The sequence below is a fragment of the Monodelphis domestica genome, chromosome 7 (assembly GCF_027887165.1).
Source record: "Monodelphis domestica isolate mMonDom1 chromosome 7, mMonDom1.pri, whole genome shotgun sequence".
Lineage (NCBI taxonomy): Eukaryota > Metazoa > Chordata > Mammalia > Didelphimorphia > Didelphidae > Monodelphis > Monodelphis domestica.
In genome coordinates, this window is record NC_077233.1 from 57,162,405 (window position 1) to 57,181,354 (window position 18,950).

At 38.3% G+C, this 18,950-nt stretch overlaps 1 protein-coding gene across 4 annotated transcripts in view; it reads right to left on the minus strand.

Annotated features, from left to right (window-relative positions):
• The window catches only part of NR2C2 (nuclear receptor subfamily 2 group C member 2), a 137,700-nt gene that overhangs the window by 25,475 nt on the left and 93,275 nt on the right, over positions 1-18,950 (minus strand). For all 4 annotated transcript variants that reach the window (XR_008913429.1, XM_007500265.3, XM_007500266.3 and 1 more), the window contains 7 exons: positions 15,524-15,724; positions 12,880-12,982; positions 9,637-9,816; positions 5,014-5,161; positions 4,055-4,148; positions 1,966-2,099; positions 1,035-1,212 (listed from right to left, as the gene is read on the minus strand). Coding sequence is in view for 3 of the 4 variants with exons in the window: in XM_007500265.3 (XP_007500327.1) it covers positions 1,035-1,212; positions 1,966-2,099; positions 4,055-4,148; positions 5,014-5,161; positions 9,637-9,816; positions 12,880-12,982; positions 15,524-15,724 (1,038 nt within the window). In the remaining variant the exon portion in view is untranslated. The remainder of the gene's footprint in view (positions 1-1,034; positions 1,213-1,965; positions 2,100-4,054; positions 4,149-5,013; positions 5,162-9,636; positions 9,817-12,879; positions 12,983-15,523; positions 15,725-18,950) is intronic.

The window sequence follows — 18,950 nt, forward strand, 5'->3', positions numbered from 1 at the left end:
GAAGGAGTCCAATGGAAAGTCTTGGTAACTAGCCACAGAGGACCATGACCCGTCTCATGAAGGTCTCACCTTTATCATCACCACAACCATCTGCTCACTTCTATGTAATGTTTAGGAATGTAGACAGGACATTTTGGTTCTTACGACAAACCCATGAGGTATACAGTTTGAGTGTTATTTTTTCCATCTTGTAGATGAAGAAACTAAGGTTTGGAGAGGTTCTGATTAAAGTTAAACAGCCACTGGCTATGGTATGAAACTATAAACAGTATTCACTGGTAGTGATATTAAAATAATTTTGTAGTTATGAGAACAAAAACTTATGAAAGGCAAGTCACAAAGAATCTGTTTTGTCTATGGAAGTTTCTAGAATTAATTTTAGGATGGAATTTAAGATATATCAACTCAAATGTTAGGGGGACAAGAAGAGGGACATATCTGTGGTATGAGCAAGTCATCAAAAGTTGTTTAAAAAAAAACAACAGGGCAGCTGGGTAGCTCAGTGGATTGAGAGCCAGGTCTAGAGACAGGAGGTCCTAGGTTCAAATCTGGCCTCAGACACTTCCCAGCTGTGTGACCCTGGGCAAGTCATTTGACCCCCATTGCCTAGCCCTTACCACTCTTCTGCCTTGGAACCAATACACAGTATTAATTCCAAGATGGAAGGTGAGGGTTTAAATTAAAAAACAAACAAAAAAAGCAAACAGAAAAAAAGAAAACCCCAATCAGCTGTAAATGAAGAGAAGGATTTTATCAGGATTTACTGAAAGGAGGAGATGCTAGGCACTGAAGGTCACTGGTGAAAGAGATTCTTGGAATACAGCAAAGGAAGAATAAAAATACAGTACTTTTCTTCTAAAAGGAAGATTTGACTAAAACAAACCTTTTGAAGTAAGTGTATCAAATGTTTGTTCACTAAACAGACTTAACTCAAAGGCTGAGCTGACAACAATTCACACTAATCCTGTTGAACCCTCATCACTCAATTACCACGATATCATAAATGAGGATAGCAAAACAAAGAAGGCACATACTTTAAATGTGACATGTGTATCGGTAAGTAGCGGTCCTTCTACTTCGATGATGGGTGTTGACTGATCTCTACTGATGACATGAATGTTCCCTCCTCCTGTAGGATCCATCCCATCTGCTAAGTTTGGTGTTGAAGAGCCATCTGTGGTGTTAAGAGCTTTTGCCAAAGTATCAAATGCCCTTTAATGCAAAAAATAAATCATATACAAGTCTGTGAATCAGTAGCCTTCTAGAGAGAGTAAGTCATGAAGTTGGGCAGCTCCAAGATTTTCTCAATATTTCACACAAAATAACAAAGAATGCTATCATTCTGAATTTTTATGTCGTTTTTTTCCCCTGAAGAACTTAGGGCATATAAAAATTTTAGCCATGGGGGAGCTATGTGGCTCAGTGGATTGAGAGCCAGGCCTTGAGACAGGAGATCCTGAGTGAAATCTGGCCGTACACACTTCCTAGTTGTGTGATCCAAGGCAAGTCACTCAACTCCTATTGCCTAGCCCTTACCACTCTTCTGACTTGGAATCAATACAGTATTGATTCTAAGATGGAAGGTAAGGGTTAAAATAAAAAAAGAATCTGGACTTCTTCAAATATACAACATACATACAACAAAAATGCTGAATAGCAAGTAACATTCATTTAGTAAAGAAGGTAGCAGAGGGTCTTTTTTTTCCATCACTAATTATGCAGTTCTGTTCTTTATTTTTAACTGCAACCAGTTTTGATTGAGTTGATCACCTAGGTCCAGATTTTAATAATTAGTATTTAAAAAGAGACAGACTGTTCTTATAGTGACTGCTTCATGATAACCTTTCAAGTTAAACTGTAATTGTATAAATGATGCAGTCTCTCGAAGGATGTAAATATTGTGGCAGTTTAAAGAAGAGTAGAAAGATCCAGGCACTACTTAAGAAGGCTACCCTGAGTTCCTACCGAGTGATCTCACTTGCTGATTGGTCCTCTTGTTGGATTTCTGAAGGGTCACCGTTATTCAGAGTTTCATTGAGGTTGGCAAGGGATGTCACTACATTTGCCAATGTGCCTAGAGCACCCTGGCTTGTCTCAGCCTAGAAAAGATAAACACACGATATTCACATGGTCAAAGGACGGCAGGCAGATACAAGCTCCTTGTTTGTATTGTGGCCCCTACACAGGTTTTGCCCCCAGGCAAAGAGGCAGATAGGACTCAGATTCTTTGGCTTCTCTGCTTCTTACATTTGGAATGGGATCCAAGGTCTTCAAATACATTATCTCGCCTAGATGAGTCATACAACATTTTCTGATGTAGATTGGGAAATGAGGAAACTGAAATGAAGTTGCCTGGGACTAGGTCTAAAGTTTACAAGCTCAGATTTTGGTACTCTTCTCAACAGACCCTGCTGTAGCTCTTCCAAACCTTCATCACTTACCTACCTTCTATGGCATGTGGTAGTATCATTACAGTTTTACCCACCTGCAGTCATAAACTTACTCTCTGCCAAAAGACCATGAGACTTGTTTCACAGCACAGCAGGACTGCCTTCTCCCAAGAGGCAGGGGTAGATTTACCTGCATTATGAAGAGCACTAATTTTTTACTTTCTTTGAAAAACTATTTTTCTGAGAGCTGTTCCTTAGTAAACCTGCAACTCTTGGGGCTTTTCATTAAATATGAGACAACAACCACTATCTCTCATTTTAAGAGGAAATCTTTTAGGTAGTATTATGGTCCGAATTAATCTCAATCACAGAAATATCAATGTTTTCTCTAATTCACAAATTATAGTAGAAGTTTGATTTGAGTTTATGACTCCTATACAGCATTATCATTCATTTAAAAGTAAAAAAAAAAACCAAAACCAAAAAAACCCAAAACCATCTTTTCCAGAAAAAGCACTGGTCAGAGAGTTGGCCTTATTTCCTTACCTACAAAATGGGGGTGGAGAGTGATGTGGACTAGGTGATCTCTAGGGGCCCTCCTAGTTCTGCAATTCTGCAAGTCTCTAAGCTCTGCTGTAATGGGTGATACAAGACAGCTGCATCAACACAAAAGCTACTTAGAAAGAAGCAAAGGTCACCAATTTTGCAATCCAGTATCATTTAGGAACAGTGTCTTCTCATGGGATGAAGCTGTCAGACTTTTACTCTCCCCTCTGGGTATCTGTTTTCATAGGCCTTTGTTTGTGGCCTTGGCTTTAATTCAGCCATGTCTCTCAAATTTTACAAAAGCTATTTTAGTCTTATCATTTGCCACATATTCAATTTCAAAGGGTTAATATGCCACAAAGCCCATTTTTAAAAAACCTAGCAGTCTATAGAGCCACGACAATTATATAAGTAGGCAATCTTGGATTTTTTTTTTCAGAAAGATATCCAGAACAAGTGAACATAACTACTGTACAACAAACACCTGTCAATTTGTGTGCTATAAAGCAAAATATTTTCATCAGAAAGAAGTCAAGGCACTTTTAACAAAGTCAAATTTAAATGCTAACATGTTTTAATGACTATGAGAGGCCAATACCAAATGCAAGGAAAAAAAAAACTGAGTTTCTCTTAAGATCATTTATATTTTCATGTGTGAGGCTGAGAGGGGCTACTTAAGTTGATTGGTCCTGGTCATAATCTGATCAAAAAGCAAACTACTACAGTGATGGAAACCAATCCAACAGACAAAGATATTTGTATACCAAGGTGATCAGTCAGTCAGGTTAAAAATTTGGTGATGTACGTATTTCAAGTAAATAGTAACTTCCATTTTTATTGCTGCTTATGGTTACAAAGTATTTTCACATCCTTTATCTTATTTGAACTTCACAATAATCCTAGGAGGTCAGCAGTAAAAATATTATTTCTATTTTATAGATAAAGCTATTATGGATTTTATGGATCCCGAGGATAGTGGGATGCAGTGATGGGCCCAACAAGCCCCATTGGGAGGAGGTAGAGCCTGTCTTCAAACCTAGATTTCCTGACTACAAGTCCAGAGTCCCTTCAACAGACATTAGGGCTAACAAGGCAAAGTACAGGAGACAGACTCTTACCTTGGAGTCAGCAGCAAGGAGGACTGTGCCATCATCACGTATCAAAGGCTGTTGGATATTGACAAGCATTCCTGGATCAAGAAGGCCTGTCTGCCTGTTTAGAGATATGAAGATATTCAGAGAAGCTGCTGATATTAAATTTCACAATTCTTTGGAATAAAATTTGGACTAATCTTTAACAGATGAAGAAACTTAACAAAAACCTCTACAATGAATAGTTCACATTTTGGGGTAAAGTATCCTGAAATAATAACCCATGAGACTGCTTTAAAGTGTTGTTAAGCCTCAAACCTGGCTGCAATTTGCAGAAAATCTAAGTTAAATTCCCTTTAGTGCATCACCAATTTGGTCTCAATTCCATCTTCCTCTATATTTGGGGTTCTTAAGCTTTCTTAATGTCCTGGGACCCCTATGGCAGCCAGTAGACCCCTTCTCAAAATCATGTTTTAAAATAAAAATAAAAAATATATGCAATATTTACATATTAATGAATAAAATATACAGAATTCTAAAGATCAACTTTAATGTACATGGTGAAAGTCTCAGATGTTGAATTTCTGAACAACTGCATGTAGCAGAAAGTTTGGATATTAAAAAAGAAAAGCAGTCTCCCTCCCCCCATCCCCCAAATGAGCAGCCAAATGATTTAAAGTCTTGCTTGTAAAGGTATCATAACTATACAAATAAAACATTTTAGGCTTGACTTTTTACCTTTAAAGGGATATAACTGGGGAGGCACAATGGAAATAAGCCGCAGAAGAGACAGGCTAGAGGATGACTGGGAACTCAGGGAGGGGTTCCCAAAACTCTTGGCACCAGCCAACAAGGGCAGACATTACCCACTCAGGAGTCTGACTCCTCTAGTAACTAACCTAAGTTTCCCTCCCTTTCCTTAGCCTCATCTCCTTAAACGTGACATCCTTCTTCTGCATACACAAGGGGCAGGGTCTGCCACTGACCTTGTTCCATCTTTGTCTGCTACAAAAGTTGGTGTGGCTATCAAGGGACTTCTTAAGTCTTTCCTGATGTATATTTTTTCTGTTGAAGCTGCACAATTGGTTGGTTTTTCCCGTTGCACATCAAAAGGCTTCCTTTCACTCTGAACAGCTTAAAGAACAACATATAAATGTGCTTAAAGAAAATAACAAAACTAAGGAAAAACGGCCTAGATACACCTAATTATATAAAGAAGCAAGTTATTGAGGAGAGGACTAATTGTACTATATTAGTTTGATTTTTTAAAAATATAAAACTTTTTAGGAAAAGGAAAACCTGACTTAAAAAGCCCATGTTACCATTCACAAATTCTGAGGAAAGAAAAAGATTCCAAATAGCTGTGCAAGAAAGAAATGGGTTGTGGGAAACTCTTTTAAAGCCCAGGGCATCCAGGCTTTGGCATTTCTATCTTCCTCCTCACCCTCTCTTTTCTTGTTCCTTCTCCTGTGATGTTTTCTGCATTACAGTATGGAATCCTTCTTTAAAATTATCTTATTTTGCTTGAATTTGTCTTCTCAGCACTTAGCACAATGTCTGGCACACAGTTAAGGTTTCATACACACTTGCACCACCTGTCTATGTCAAGGTTTTGTTTGTCTGTTTTATAAAGCCAGTAGGAATGATCCAGGATCAGAAATGCTGCTGCCTTAAAAGTGAGCCTTTTGCAGGGACCTTTTCCTAGGCTATGACAAGTTATTAAGAGGGAACATTCTTCTCCCCTCACTTTTAATACTTTATGTCAACAAAAATGTGCTTAAGGAAATATGCTGAAGTAGGTTAATAGAAAGCAATTAAGTTTAACTTTATAATACAGTCTAGACTAAATACAGTGAGGAAACAATCTAATCTTTTTTTTTTTAAACCCTTACCTTCCATTTTGGAGTCAATGCTGTGTATTGGCTCCAAGGCAGAAGAGTGGTAAGGGCTAGGCAATGGGGGTCAAGTGACTTGCCCAGGGTCACACAGCTGGGAAGTGTCTGAGGCCAGATTTGAACCCAGGACCTCCCATCTCTAGGCCTGGCTCTCAATCCACTGAGCCACCCAGCTGCCCCCAAACAATCTAATCTTAAAGTTGAACCTGCATAAAAAATACATGAATTGCTTACTATTTTAACATTTTACTAGTAAGCTCTTCTGTAAAGAGTCAAATATAGAGTAACTATGCATGCCAGAAAAGATGATATTTTCAAAAGGAAAAGACTAGGAAAGAGTTCTTGGGGCCAGGAATCAGGTAACCTGTAACTAAAACTATACCCTAAGTTTTCAGCTAGATCTGCTATTTGCAATGTGGTGGCTTTGACTGCTGCTGCAAAATCCTATTGACCATCTTAAATATGGGACTTTGGTGATGTGGACCAGGCTACTGCACTGCCTTTTCACTTACTTGGGGGTAAGAGTTAACTTACCAAGAAAACCCTCACCATGAAGGCCCAAAGGAATGGCTCTCTTTCTTTCCCATAACTTTATTGTGTGTCATCAGGAAAGTTTATGTGCAGTTAGCTTTCCCAGAAAACTACATTAGAGAAAGAAAGAGAAAGCCAACTGGTAGGTGGGTGGCCTAGGGGTAGCCAGATGAACAGTAAGATGTCACACTGAAGGCCCTAGGAATGGTCCTCTCCCAGGAACAAACCTTGATGCCTCTTTGGGTACTTTTGTCTCTATTCTCCTGTGTTTCTGAACTGAAACATTTTGGTCATCCTTCCTTGGGAAAAATTTTAATGTTCCTATCTTGTGATCTCTGCTTTATCTGAGAGGTTCATCTCCATGCTTTTGACTTTGACTCTAAATTCTGTTTGCTCTCTTCTAGCTACAGCTTCATTTTAGAATTTCTGGTCTCATATATAATATATCAAGTCAGAGATGGTGATTGGTTTCTACTTTGGCCAATAATGAATGAATGAATTGGTCAATTAGCTATGTTTAGAAAAGCTCATCATCAGGTTGATTGTTTTCAATTGTAATAAAAATACAGATCATTCAGCTATTTTAGACATTGCTGAAGGGACTTACCCACAAATACTCAAGTTATTTCTGACACCTCCAGAATAAAGCTATCCTATGAATACAGGTAATGATGCTGTCCTTCTTCCATGTTCCCCCTCCCTTAAGTGTCAATGTGTCAACAGCTTTTGCTTTTCAAGACAGAATTAACAAGGACTTAGCTTACAAAGTGGAGCAATCAGTGTTGAGATGAATTAGAAGCTATAAAAATTTGCCTATCATTAAGGCATGATCATAGATTTGTTAAAATTTGTGTCACTCCATTTCCTTTTAATGAATCTAATGAAAAACTGTCCTGTCCTAAGATAAGAGCCAGACTTCTTAGAGCATGGCAGTTCAGTAACATTTCTATGGATATTCAAGATTTATATGCAGCTGCTCATTTCACTGGACAAAGTAAAGTTCCTAGTATAGATCTGCAAATAGGAGGAGATTCTATATTCAATACTCTTAAGTCTCTTAATCCTTTTGGAAGTGTATCTCAAATATTAGTACATGCTTTTCCTGCTGTTATAATCATTAAATGCATAATCTTTTCTTTTTTTTACTGTAATTAATTATAATCACTATTAACAATGTTAAGACTTCAGTGCATGAAATACAGCTTCTTAGTAATAAAAAAGGGAATTATATGGAGGAACCTAAGACAAATTAGGCCCATTGAGGAAAAGCAGCCATAAAGACATGCTAATGAGCTTGCCTAAGATTTTAGCAAGGCCAGAAGTCTCAAAACAGCAACTCAAAAAGTATTTTCTAGCTATAACACAAATAAAGACAACTCCTGAAAGGTCTCTTTCATAATAATCTTTGAAGCTGCTCATTATTTTGATAACCAAAGAAGCTTCTGTACTGTCATGACCAAGTGACCCAGACTCCTCCCCACACTCCATTCCTGTAAATCACCAAGTTATTGTCAATATTCCTCAAATGCTTGGGTTTGTAGAAATGCCTTAGAAATGTTTTGAGTAAAGCCTTTTCATAAACATCATTCTGTGGGAAAGTCACGCCTCTTAAATGATATAATGTTTGAAACTCTATAGTCTATAAAAATCTTTCTCTTTGTCATAATAAACAGTAGACCTAGCTACTATTTATTGTGTTTTGTGTTCTCAGTCATTCAGGTATCTGCTCTTTCTAGTTCTATTTTTTTCCTCTCTCTTTCATGCTTGCTTGCCTACAAGGAGCTGACCTCTTCAGTAAGCTGACTCCCTCCCCACCCCCCCAGCTGTGAAGGGTGAAGGTAGGTTTTTACTCTTGATTACCTGGCCCTTACATCCTTTCACTGAACAGTCTTATTATTTGAATTCACATTGCATATTTCCACTGGGCTGGAACCAATGGCCAACTCATATAATTATGACTTCAATAGTGTTTATTCAAATATGTGATTAACTAGGGGACTCACTATTTGCACTAATCAGGACTTAACACATAGTAGAAACCCACGTCCTCTCACGGATGAAAAGAGTAAAATGATTATGTGAAGTATAATTTTGAACTATTAAAAAAAGATGTTGATGTATACCCAAACTGTCAATATATCTCCCTCTTATCATATTTAGGGTAAAGCACAGATTTATTGTGTTGTTTTTTTTAAATAACATTGCTATGAAGAATGGCTCCAAATAGCAAAATTATTTGAATAGAATCAATCTTCATTTATGGCTGGTCTCAGCCCCTGAACAATAAGAACTATATCTTCAAAAGAATTTCTTTTTCGAGGGGATGCCCATCAATTGGGGAATGGCTGAACAAACTGTGGTATATGTTGGTGATGGAATACTATTGTGCTCAAAGGAATAATAAAGTGGAGGAGTTCCATGGAGACTGGAACAACCTCCAGGAAGTGATGCAGAGCGAGAGGAGCAGAACTAGGAGAACATTGTACACAGAGACTAATACACTGTGGTATAATCGAACGTAATGGACTTCTCCATTAGTGGCGGTGTAATGTCCCTGAACAACTTGCAGGGATCCAGGAGAAAAAAACACCATTCATAAGCAAAGGATAAACTATGGGAGTGGAAACACCGAGAAAAAGCAGCTGCCTGAATACAGAGGTTGAGGGGACATGACAGAGGATAGACTCTAAATGAACACTCTAATGCAAATACTATCAACAAAGCAATGGGTTCAAATCAAGAAAACATCTAATGCCCAGTGGACTTACGCATCGGCTATGGGGGGTGGGGGGGAGGAAAAGAAAATGATCTATGTCTTTAATGAATAATGCTTGGAAATGATCAAATAAAATATATTTAAAAAATAATAAAAAAAAGAAAAAAAAAGAAAAAAAATAATTTCTTTTTTCAATCTCCCTAAAGAAACTAGGGTAATGTGTTACCCATAATGGGTGTTACATACAGACAAATCGCTGACTCAGTACTTTAATTATCAAATTAACTTGAAAAAATATAGCCATAACCACCACATTTATGCTGCAAGTAAAATAAAGTAGCATCTGAGTATTTTTTCCCTCTTGAATGTTTTAAAGTCTAGAAACTCAAAATAGTTTTCGAAGAAAATTGTGCCCATGTTTTCTTGCAACAAACATACTGCAATTTTTAGTACTACTCATCACTCACATTCCATTTTCATTCCCATTTCTAAGCACTTTTTAAGTCTACAAAATTGGCAGCGGTTCCGATGATGTTTATTGATGATACAGTCCTGGTTGCTTCGGCAACTGTAGGTCAAATTCTTCCTTACACTTCTTTTAAAGAAACCTTTGCAGCCTTCACAACTGACAGCCCCATAGTGACGACCTAGGAGAGAAAATATATGGGAGTTCACCAAAAGAAAGTCAAGTTTCCCCTCATACTCAATAACATTTCTAAGTCAGGCCTAGATAGTCCATACGGTTAACTCATTTTAAATGTAATCTTCAGCAATGGAGGGCACAGTAAGGGATAAGTTTATTAGCTTCAGACTGTGTCTTTGAACACACACACACACACACACACACACACACACACACACACACACACACACCCCTTTTCCTGGGAAAAGTGAAGCAATAAGAGGGAGAGATGAAGAAGGAAGGCCATCATGACTATGACTGTGATGGTTCAATATTATGGTAAGGGCATGATGTCACCAGAATTTTTGACAAGTGCCCTGGAAAGTAATCCCATTCTGCTCTTGAATTTTGGGGATTTTCCTCACTCTAGAATACAAATATGAAATGCAATTGAATACCCTAATCATTTTTCTCCCTGTTGCCTTCCTCAGTTTCCATCTCCTGCATATTTGCTCCCTAGCTGATTTTCCTTGTGGTCTCTTACTGCTTTATGAATAAAATACAAACTCTTTTGCCTAGTATTCAAGGCCCATTTGAAATCTTTTCAGCTTTATTTCATATTATGTTCCCTGCCTCATCCCACCTGTTGGAGCTCCTAACTGTAACACTTGATATTCTCTGTCTCATCCTGCTATTTTTGAACCTCATGCCTTTTTTCATGCCACTGTCTACACCTACTGTGTCTCACACCCAATGAAATTCTTTTTTTTTCTTTCAAAGTCATTACTCCTTCCATGAAGTTCTTTCTGAGCCCCTGGGCTATATTATGACCTCTCACCCCCAATTCCCATCCCACCTCCCCAATCTCTTATACTAACTATTGTGACTTTAAAATTCTCTCCATCTTGCTTGGTCTAGCACCCAGGAATGTGCATACCCGCACTATACAGGCATGTGCTAGCTAATGACAAATCAGAAACAACTAACTGCCCCCCTGGGCTGTCCTAAGTCAAGCTTGAGCCACCATTGGCACATGTGAGATGCAGGAAGTGAGGTAGATAACAGCCTCTGGAGTTCTTGTCACTTCCTGTGGAGAGGGCTGAGTGCCAGTTTGATCCTGGAACTGGAGCTTGGAAGAGCCCCTCAGACAGCTTTCCTTCACTCGGTCACATGGGTGAGTGATAAGGACTGACTCCCATTTCGCTTTGGCTCCCAGGCCAAACCCTTGAACTCCTGCCTCCGGCTCAGCCTGAGCCAAAGCAGTTGAGCTAACTCCTTTCCTTCTCTCCCCCCCCTCCCTCTTTTAATTTCTTCATGTTGTAATTAAATCACCATAAACTCCATTCTGACTTGAGTGTTTCATTTAGGATTTTATAAATAAAATCCTTGGCAACCAATAATTATTATATTCAGTCTCAACCCCTAAATTTAACCCTTACACTATGTTTGTATTCCTCTTAAACACTTTCTAAAAATACCTGGAATTATGATTATTTATATAACTTAACTAATCCTGACTCTCTATGAACTTTTTGAAGGTAGGTAATATAAATAATTTCATTTTTATGTCCCTATAATCTGTCTAGTAAAATGTATAGCATGTAGTAGGCATTCTGGTACTTTTTCTGACTCTGAATATAAAACAGCACTATATGAAAACACCACTGATGCCTCCCAGCAAGAATTTTTTGAGTCCAATAGAGAACTGAGGAAACTGGATGATTCTGGTAATTTCCAGGCTCCTGCAATGCAATTTTTTCCCTTTTACATGAAGATACTACTAATTTTCTGTTGTGTTTTGGGTAATTTTCATTTATATTTTTTTTAAGTCTAAAAATATATTTCAACTTTTGAGGAACTGAACTATTCCTTGAGTTTTGTAACAGACACAAAAAATTAAGAACAGCTTATGCTGAAACAAAAACATATGCCTGATGTATACAAATTTCTTAAAGCCAGTCACAGGTGGTATAGATATAGATTACATTTCAAATATCTTAAATGATATAGCTACAAATGCAAATTATGGCAAGACTGTTAAAGAGTCATTACAACATTAACTTTAATAAGTTTTATTTACATAGTGTCTGGTTTTAGAAGATAAAAAAGAAGAGGAATTCACAGTTACCCTCGCTTATCATACAAGTTAAAAGAGTCAAATAGCCACATGGTTTTTTAAAATGCAGAAAGATCTTACATCACTACTTGTAGCTTCATCTTCCTAGGGTGTTGAGGAAGTACACTGTCATTGTTGTAAGAAAAAAACTACTAAGGAAACTAGACAACACTTTGGAGACTGAAATTCTCATTTCTCAGCACAATCAAGAAGTTCGATCAAATTTTGGGACAATTGCTCCCTTGGCCTTTAATTCATAGCCTCGAATTGCTTTCCCAGAAGCAGGGATGGATTTGCATTTATCTATGCACCTTCTCTCATCTAGTCTTCCTTAAAAACAATAGCATATATCTGTGAGCTTACTGGGCAGAGTTCAGGGCATGGTCTGTGAAAATGAAACAGAGTGAGGTTAAGTGGCACCATGCTCTAACCACTGAGAAGACTGGCCCTAGGTCCTAATGTAACTAAAATGTGTGCAGGAATATAACAAGAAATGGGGAATGTTACTACTAGAAACTGCACCAGGAATCAGGCAAACACTGGCCATGCTCACTAACTGTTTAGGGGCTGAAGAACAACAAGGGCAGGCCGAGCGGGCTCTGATGCCCATCTCTTCCCCACAAAAGCGGGCTTGGGCAGGGCCATGTGCACAAGGGTCTGGAACAGGAATAGGGGGTTCTCTCTCAGAGTGAAACTCGGGATGTTTCAGGGGTCCCAGGAATGCCCATCACTAGTTTACCAGGCTTCTAACTGATGGCAAAAGAGGAAGCAAAGCACGGCCAAGAGGGAGGCCAGTTTTCTGCCTCCCTTTCATTATCTCAGGTTCTGTAGCAAAAAGAGACCTTATTTGCATTTCAAAACTTTTGAGAAGAAGTTTCCTAGCTTCTTTCTCTGAACTGTCTCTTGCCAAGATTTGGCTCCTAAGCTTTTTTGCAGATTTCCCTACAAAGCCATACTTTTGGGTTTATTTACCTGATGCTTTGTCTCCGCACACCACACAATATTCTACCACTTGGGGCCGCTGGACATCTGCTTTTCCCAGTAAGCGCTCAACAGAAGCAGAATCAGTCACAATCTAAGAAGAAGTTTGGAAATAGTTAAGTTGTTGATTAATAGCTAGAACGCCCAACATGTAAGAAGGTAAGCCACCAGACCCTAATCCTGGGCTTCTAATCAAGGGGCACACTTAGGACACATCACCACTGAACCAATGAGGCTTTTGGTGTTTACTTGGTCTGATCAATTATCCAAAGCTGCTGCTGATGGGGCAAGACAGGGCACTAAACGTTTCTGGAGATCAGGGCACTGCTGCCATCAAGACCTCCATTTGTAAGATGGCTTGGGTCCACTGGGAAGAGAAGGCTAATGGGCCACATGAGAACTATACCCTGGGCCTAAATAGCCAAAGATTCTGAGCACAAAGATCATCTAAACGAAAAGCATTTGCTAAGTACTCCTGTTTATCTTTCTCTCTTACTGTAAGATGCCATGTTAGTATGCAGATAAATACATTTAACAAAATATCCAGAATTTATGACTAAGAATTCTCTCACTGCTTCAGTTAAAAGCCAAGCCTCCAAGGGTCACTTGATAATGCTAACTTGAGTACCTTGCACTTCTATAATGCTTGATATCAAAAGTATCTTCCTCAAAACAACCTGGATAGCACAAATATGAGCATTCCTTTATAGGCTCCCACCGCTAAGAAGCACTAGAGCTAAGATACAGAGCCCAGTGTCCACACCCATGGTCTCATCTCATCCGACTTCTGCGAGGTGTATGGGGATGAAGAAACGAAGAAACTAAGAGCTCATGATAACATCCTGCCTCAGCTCAGTAGCCCGGGTCTCCCAAATGCCTCCATCTCCAGTCCTTCCAGTACCCCACGCTTTGTCTAGCAAACCCCTCTACTACTTATGCTTTCTGGGAAGTAATTGCATGGAAAACCTCAGACATAAAATTCTAGGCAAACAGCTGCCTTTTTGTAGGTAGTCCTGCAGATCTACGATTGCAGGTTATAAGGGAGTTCCCTCAATACACATTTTTTACTGGGCCAAATTACTTCTAAAATTTTCCTTCTTGAAATGTACCAATAATATATGCAATTAACCCTCACTGTTATCACCAGGAAAATCAACAAAGTGGTCACAGGAAGAGCAAAACCTCATTTGTGGCTACTGTTCAGACTGACAGTACACGTCAAAAAGTCACTTACGTAAATCCATTTTGGGGTAAAATTTGTAACAAAAACAAAACTCCCACAAGTGTACAAACAAATATTTTAGAAAGATAAATAGCTAGAATATGAATCTCCAACAAGTGAAAATTCTCTAGGAAGGAAAGATTCACTAATTTTCTTACAACTGTATCTGAAGTTGATATTTTACAGCTTTGAACACCGGCTCATCCTAAAAAGAAAAACATTCTTTTCCTAGTGCTTATTGAAAACAGAAATGGCCTATAGGGACTAAACTTCACTCTGTCCTTAGAGGCACGATGGCATATTTCATGGCTAAGGATAAGTCATGCACTGGTGATGAAGGTTTCTGAATGCTGCTTTGGGGAAATTTCCATCTCTTGATCATACAAAATGGGGGAAATGAAACAACTGTCTTGTTTCCCAAAATCTAAGTCCTAGGGGTGTGCTCATTTTTGTCTTTATAACCAGACACATAAAATGCGTGTGGAATTGAACTGAAACTCTGGCTCAACTCTTCTCTCACTTTTACTTCTTTCATCCCACTATCTCCATATGTGGGGAGAAACAATCACACTGCTGCTTTGAAGAGCTCTGCCCTGGCCTCCAAACATGGAACCGTCTGAGTAAGTCAAAGCAAACTTGGAGTTAAAGCCTAGAGTGGGTATTAGTTTCTCCATCTATAAAATAAGGACTTTGGACTAGCTGACCCTTTAGTAATGCTTGAAATGGGAATAGGGCAGAGACAACCTAGCAAGAGGGACTGTCATGCTGAGTAGTGGGATAAATGATAAAGTAGAGAGGGCTGAACACACTATGTAAGCAGGGTGGATTTGGAGTTAAGAGACCCTGAGTTAGCATATTGCCTAAGGGGACTTACCACCTTTGTGAGCTTAAACATTTCACAAACTTCTACAGATCTACATTTCCTCATTTGTAAAATTGGGGAAAGGGTTAAGACCAAGGTCCTCTTCAAGCTTCAAATTGACAATCCTATGACTTTAGAGCAAAGGTGGGAGTTAAGAGGGAAACACAGGATCAAGACTAACAGACAGTAAAGAGTTGGAGGCTGGAGTCAAGATGGAACCATGTTTAAAGTAAGGAGAGCAGAAACAGATATAATGTACCAACAGATAGAATATACCATAGAAAGAGGACCTTGGAAGTGAAAAAAGCCTGTCTCTGATAGGAAGATTAAAAAAAAAAAAACCTTTCAGCTCTAGTAGGAGCTAGTGACTGGCTTTAGTCCAGAATCTGAGGTTCAAAGGCTGCTGCAGGCCAGTAACTTGCTGCCCCTGTCCCTAGCCCTGCTAGAACAGTCAGCCTGCGAGGAACAAGAACCCATCAGAAGCAGAGCAGGTAACCAAGCCCTTGTCTGTCTCAGCATGATAAACCCTGGTTCCTACTGACTCTGCTTACTTGGATTCTGCCAGGAACCAGGTTGTCCGTGGTGGTGAAAATAAGCTGCTTGGCACTGGATGTCTCAGGTGATGCCAATATCACCTTTCCTGTTCCAGTTCCATCTGGACTGGTCAAGATAAATTGCTGTTTCGGGGATACGGAGGAGTCCACTGCAGTCACTATCTGGATTTTCTGTCCTGTTTGCTGATCTGTCACAATCTACAAGATAAAATGCAGGAGGATTTTGAGAAGCACAAGATGACATTTATATTTCTAAATGTAGCTAGAGATGGGGATGTTTTTGAGAAGAAACAACAGAAATAACTGTGGTTTTGTCTACCACTGCTGATGACAATAACAACTTACCATAGAAGAATAGATGATGCCTTAATAATTCTCAAAGGGGTTTCAATGACATTATCCTAGCTGACCTGCACAATATCCCTGTAAACCAGTAGTATTATCTTTATTTAACAGATGGGGAAACTAAGGCTCAGGGAAATTATGACCTCTACTAGGTAAATGAATCTTAGATTAGAACCCAGGTCCAGTATACTTCTTAGTAGTGGGTATGGTGGTCCTGGGTTCTGGTTCTAACACTGACAACTTTCTGGTTATATAACACTGGGTAAGGCACTTCACTTAGTTTGAAAAACATGAATACTTACACAACCTACTTCTTGGGATTATGAGGAAAGTACTCTGTAAACCTTAAAGTGCCATAGAAATGTGGATTATTTTGTTTCATGATGCTTTTCAAATTAATGAAAAAATGTGGGCTTGAGAACTAAATTACAAACTGAACACTGATAAATGTTAAGCTTGGTACAAAAGGAATACCTATTATTTAGTGCATATATATGTACATATATGCACTTGTGTAAAAATGCATTTAAAAAGACAATTTTGCTAGAACAAAGAATACATAGTTCAAAATATAATAAAAATATATGACTAGTGAATGAACATATAATATCCAGGCAGAGAGGCTCAAGTAATCTTATAGGTCAAAGACAAAAAGAATTAGAAGAGGAAAAAAACCCAAAAAACCTCTTGTGATAATCCTTGCTATAACTACCAGAGAGGAAGAGAAAGAGAGAGAGAGAGAGCGATCTCAAGAAGTGAAATGTATTACAAGGTCATTCTTAAGATATTTCTGCATATAAAGTTTTTAAAAATTTTATTTAATTAGAAATGTTCAAGCAGAAGCTGATGACCTCTTACCAGGGGTGCTACAAAGATTTCTGCTTTGAATGGAAATTGGATCAGATGACTTTTGAGGTTTCTTCCAAATCTGTTCTGGGTTTCCCCTCCCTGCCTCCTTTTATAAATACATGGGTATATAGTTTTACATTTCTTTTCTAAAGCAATTTCCCTTTTAAATAATTTGAAATAGGGCATAGTAATGTTTGTGAAGGGGATCTTAATGTGTAGTTAACTCTCAGCTTTAGAATGTAGTCAGATGGACATACTCAGAAAGACATGAATCTTCTGCCAACTCTGCTGTCATTTCCTTCCATGTTTATCACCAAATCCCTCCTTGCTTGAGACTTTTATTATCCTAGGCTTTAGAGATAGAAGGGATATTGGCATCATTTAGCCAGTCCAGTGCCCTTAATCTTACATGCAGGATAGTAGGTGTTGGAGATGAGAGGTACCCAAAGGGTCCTGGGTAGCTATGTATAATCTACTCATGTAGAATTAAGAATTATATTTGGTAACACGTTTTCTAGATGGACATGACAATTTACTTTAAAAAACAGTGGCATAATGCAGAAATTTGTTTCACTTAGCTATATAATTTATTACAACAGCTTTCTTTTTCCTTTTTAATTGGAGAGAGGAGGCAGGGAGAGAAAACAAGTCAAATAAAATACAAGGAACATGAAAAAACAAAACAAAATGAAAGCACTGGCATATGTTAGGATTTTTACATGCTCCTTTTGCAGAAAGTGCCTTAGTGTAGAGCCCTAAACTTGAAGTAGGCTGTATTGACGTGTAATGGTTGTTATTTTTATGCCAGTCTCTAAAACTGTGTACAGAATCATTCTTTGAGTGTTACTATCATTCATAGCAAACCCTAATAAATAGAATCTCTGTCTGATGAGCTTGATAGAATGCCATAACTGCTAGGCTTTACCTGAACCTCACTGAAAATTCATCTGGCCATAGAAAGAATATTGTCCTTGTAACTAGAATCTGGTTCTCTATGTATGAACTGGATGACTTTGGGTAAATCATTTAACCTCTCTAAAATCTCCAAATGGGGATAGTGCTTACCTTCTTGAGCTCACAAGGTAAACAGGATTAAGATAATAGCTGTAAAAGTGCCATGTAATCTGTAAAGCTACATAAACATAAGGCCATATGGAAGAGGTATATGATACGATTAAGTGATCCAAACCTGGCCCTGGAACTTTGTTCAAGTGAGTCCTTTTGTCTGGAACACACTCCCTCTTTCTTTTAAAGTTCAGCTCATGGACTGCTTCCTGTAGGAGGTTATTCTTGATTCTATTAATACTTTTCTCTATTAAAATGACTTTACTTCCTATAATCTTCATATTTAGTTAGGTGTTCATATTGTATCCTCCACATTTCTTGAGGGCACAGACTGTTCTCTAGTTTGGCACACAGTGGTTGGCATAATAACATTTGCTGAATTGAACTTATTCATTTCTACATATGTACTCTGTAGTTGTAAACAATAAAAACAATAAAAAGTTGGGGTAGGGGTTAATGCAAAAAGAAGACATTTGAGCTTCTGAGGCTACTTGAGATCTGGTCCCATCTTTTTTATCTATCTTTCTTTCTGACTACTTCCCATCTCTAGGTCAGTCTGGTAGCTTTACTACTTCAGAACTATAATTCATTCATTTCTGTCCCAAAACCTTCAGTTAGCCTTCAATAGGAATGATGGCCTGCCTTCCAAAGCAAATTCTCCTTATCTTATAAGACAATGGTGAAGTTAAACTTATCCCATAACGCCTCTTTGCACTATATTACAACTCACTGATCTTCTTTTTAGTATCACCAGAGAATACAATCTGTGCTACACAAGTTTGCACTTAATTATAAATTATGTGCTTTGATTCTGTTACCCATCTGCTTAATGAATGAATTATTGCCTTGTTATTATCCCTCTATGCTTTCTATATGAAGCTTGTCTCCAAGAAAACTGGGACAATCAGTAAATTCTTGTTGACTGAATCATGGGTTTTTGAACAGCAGTGTCTGAATAAATAAATACTGCTTTGTTTATATTTATCACTTCAAATAAGATTGTCCTAATAAAAAGCGATTTTAAAAATATGCTGATTAAAGACTGAAGCACATGGTGTTGGTACAAAGTAGCTGGGAGAAGAAAGAATAGAATGGAGAAAGAAATCTGGGGTTAATCAGCTCAGAGGCTGAAGAAATGACTCCAGGATGGAGAGGATCTGTCAGG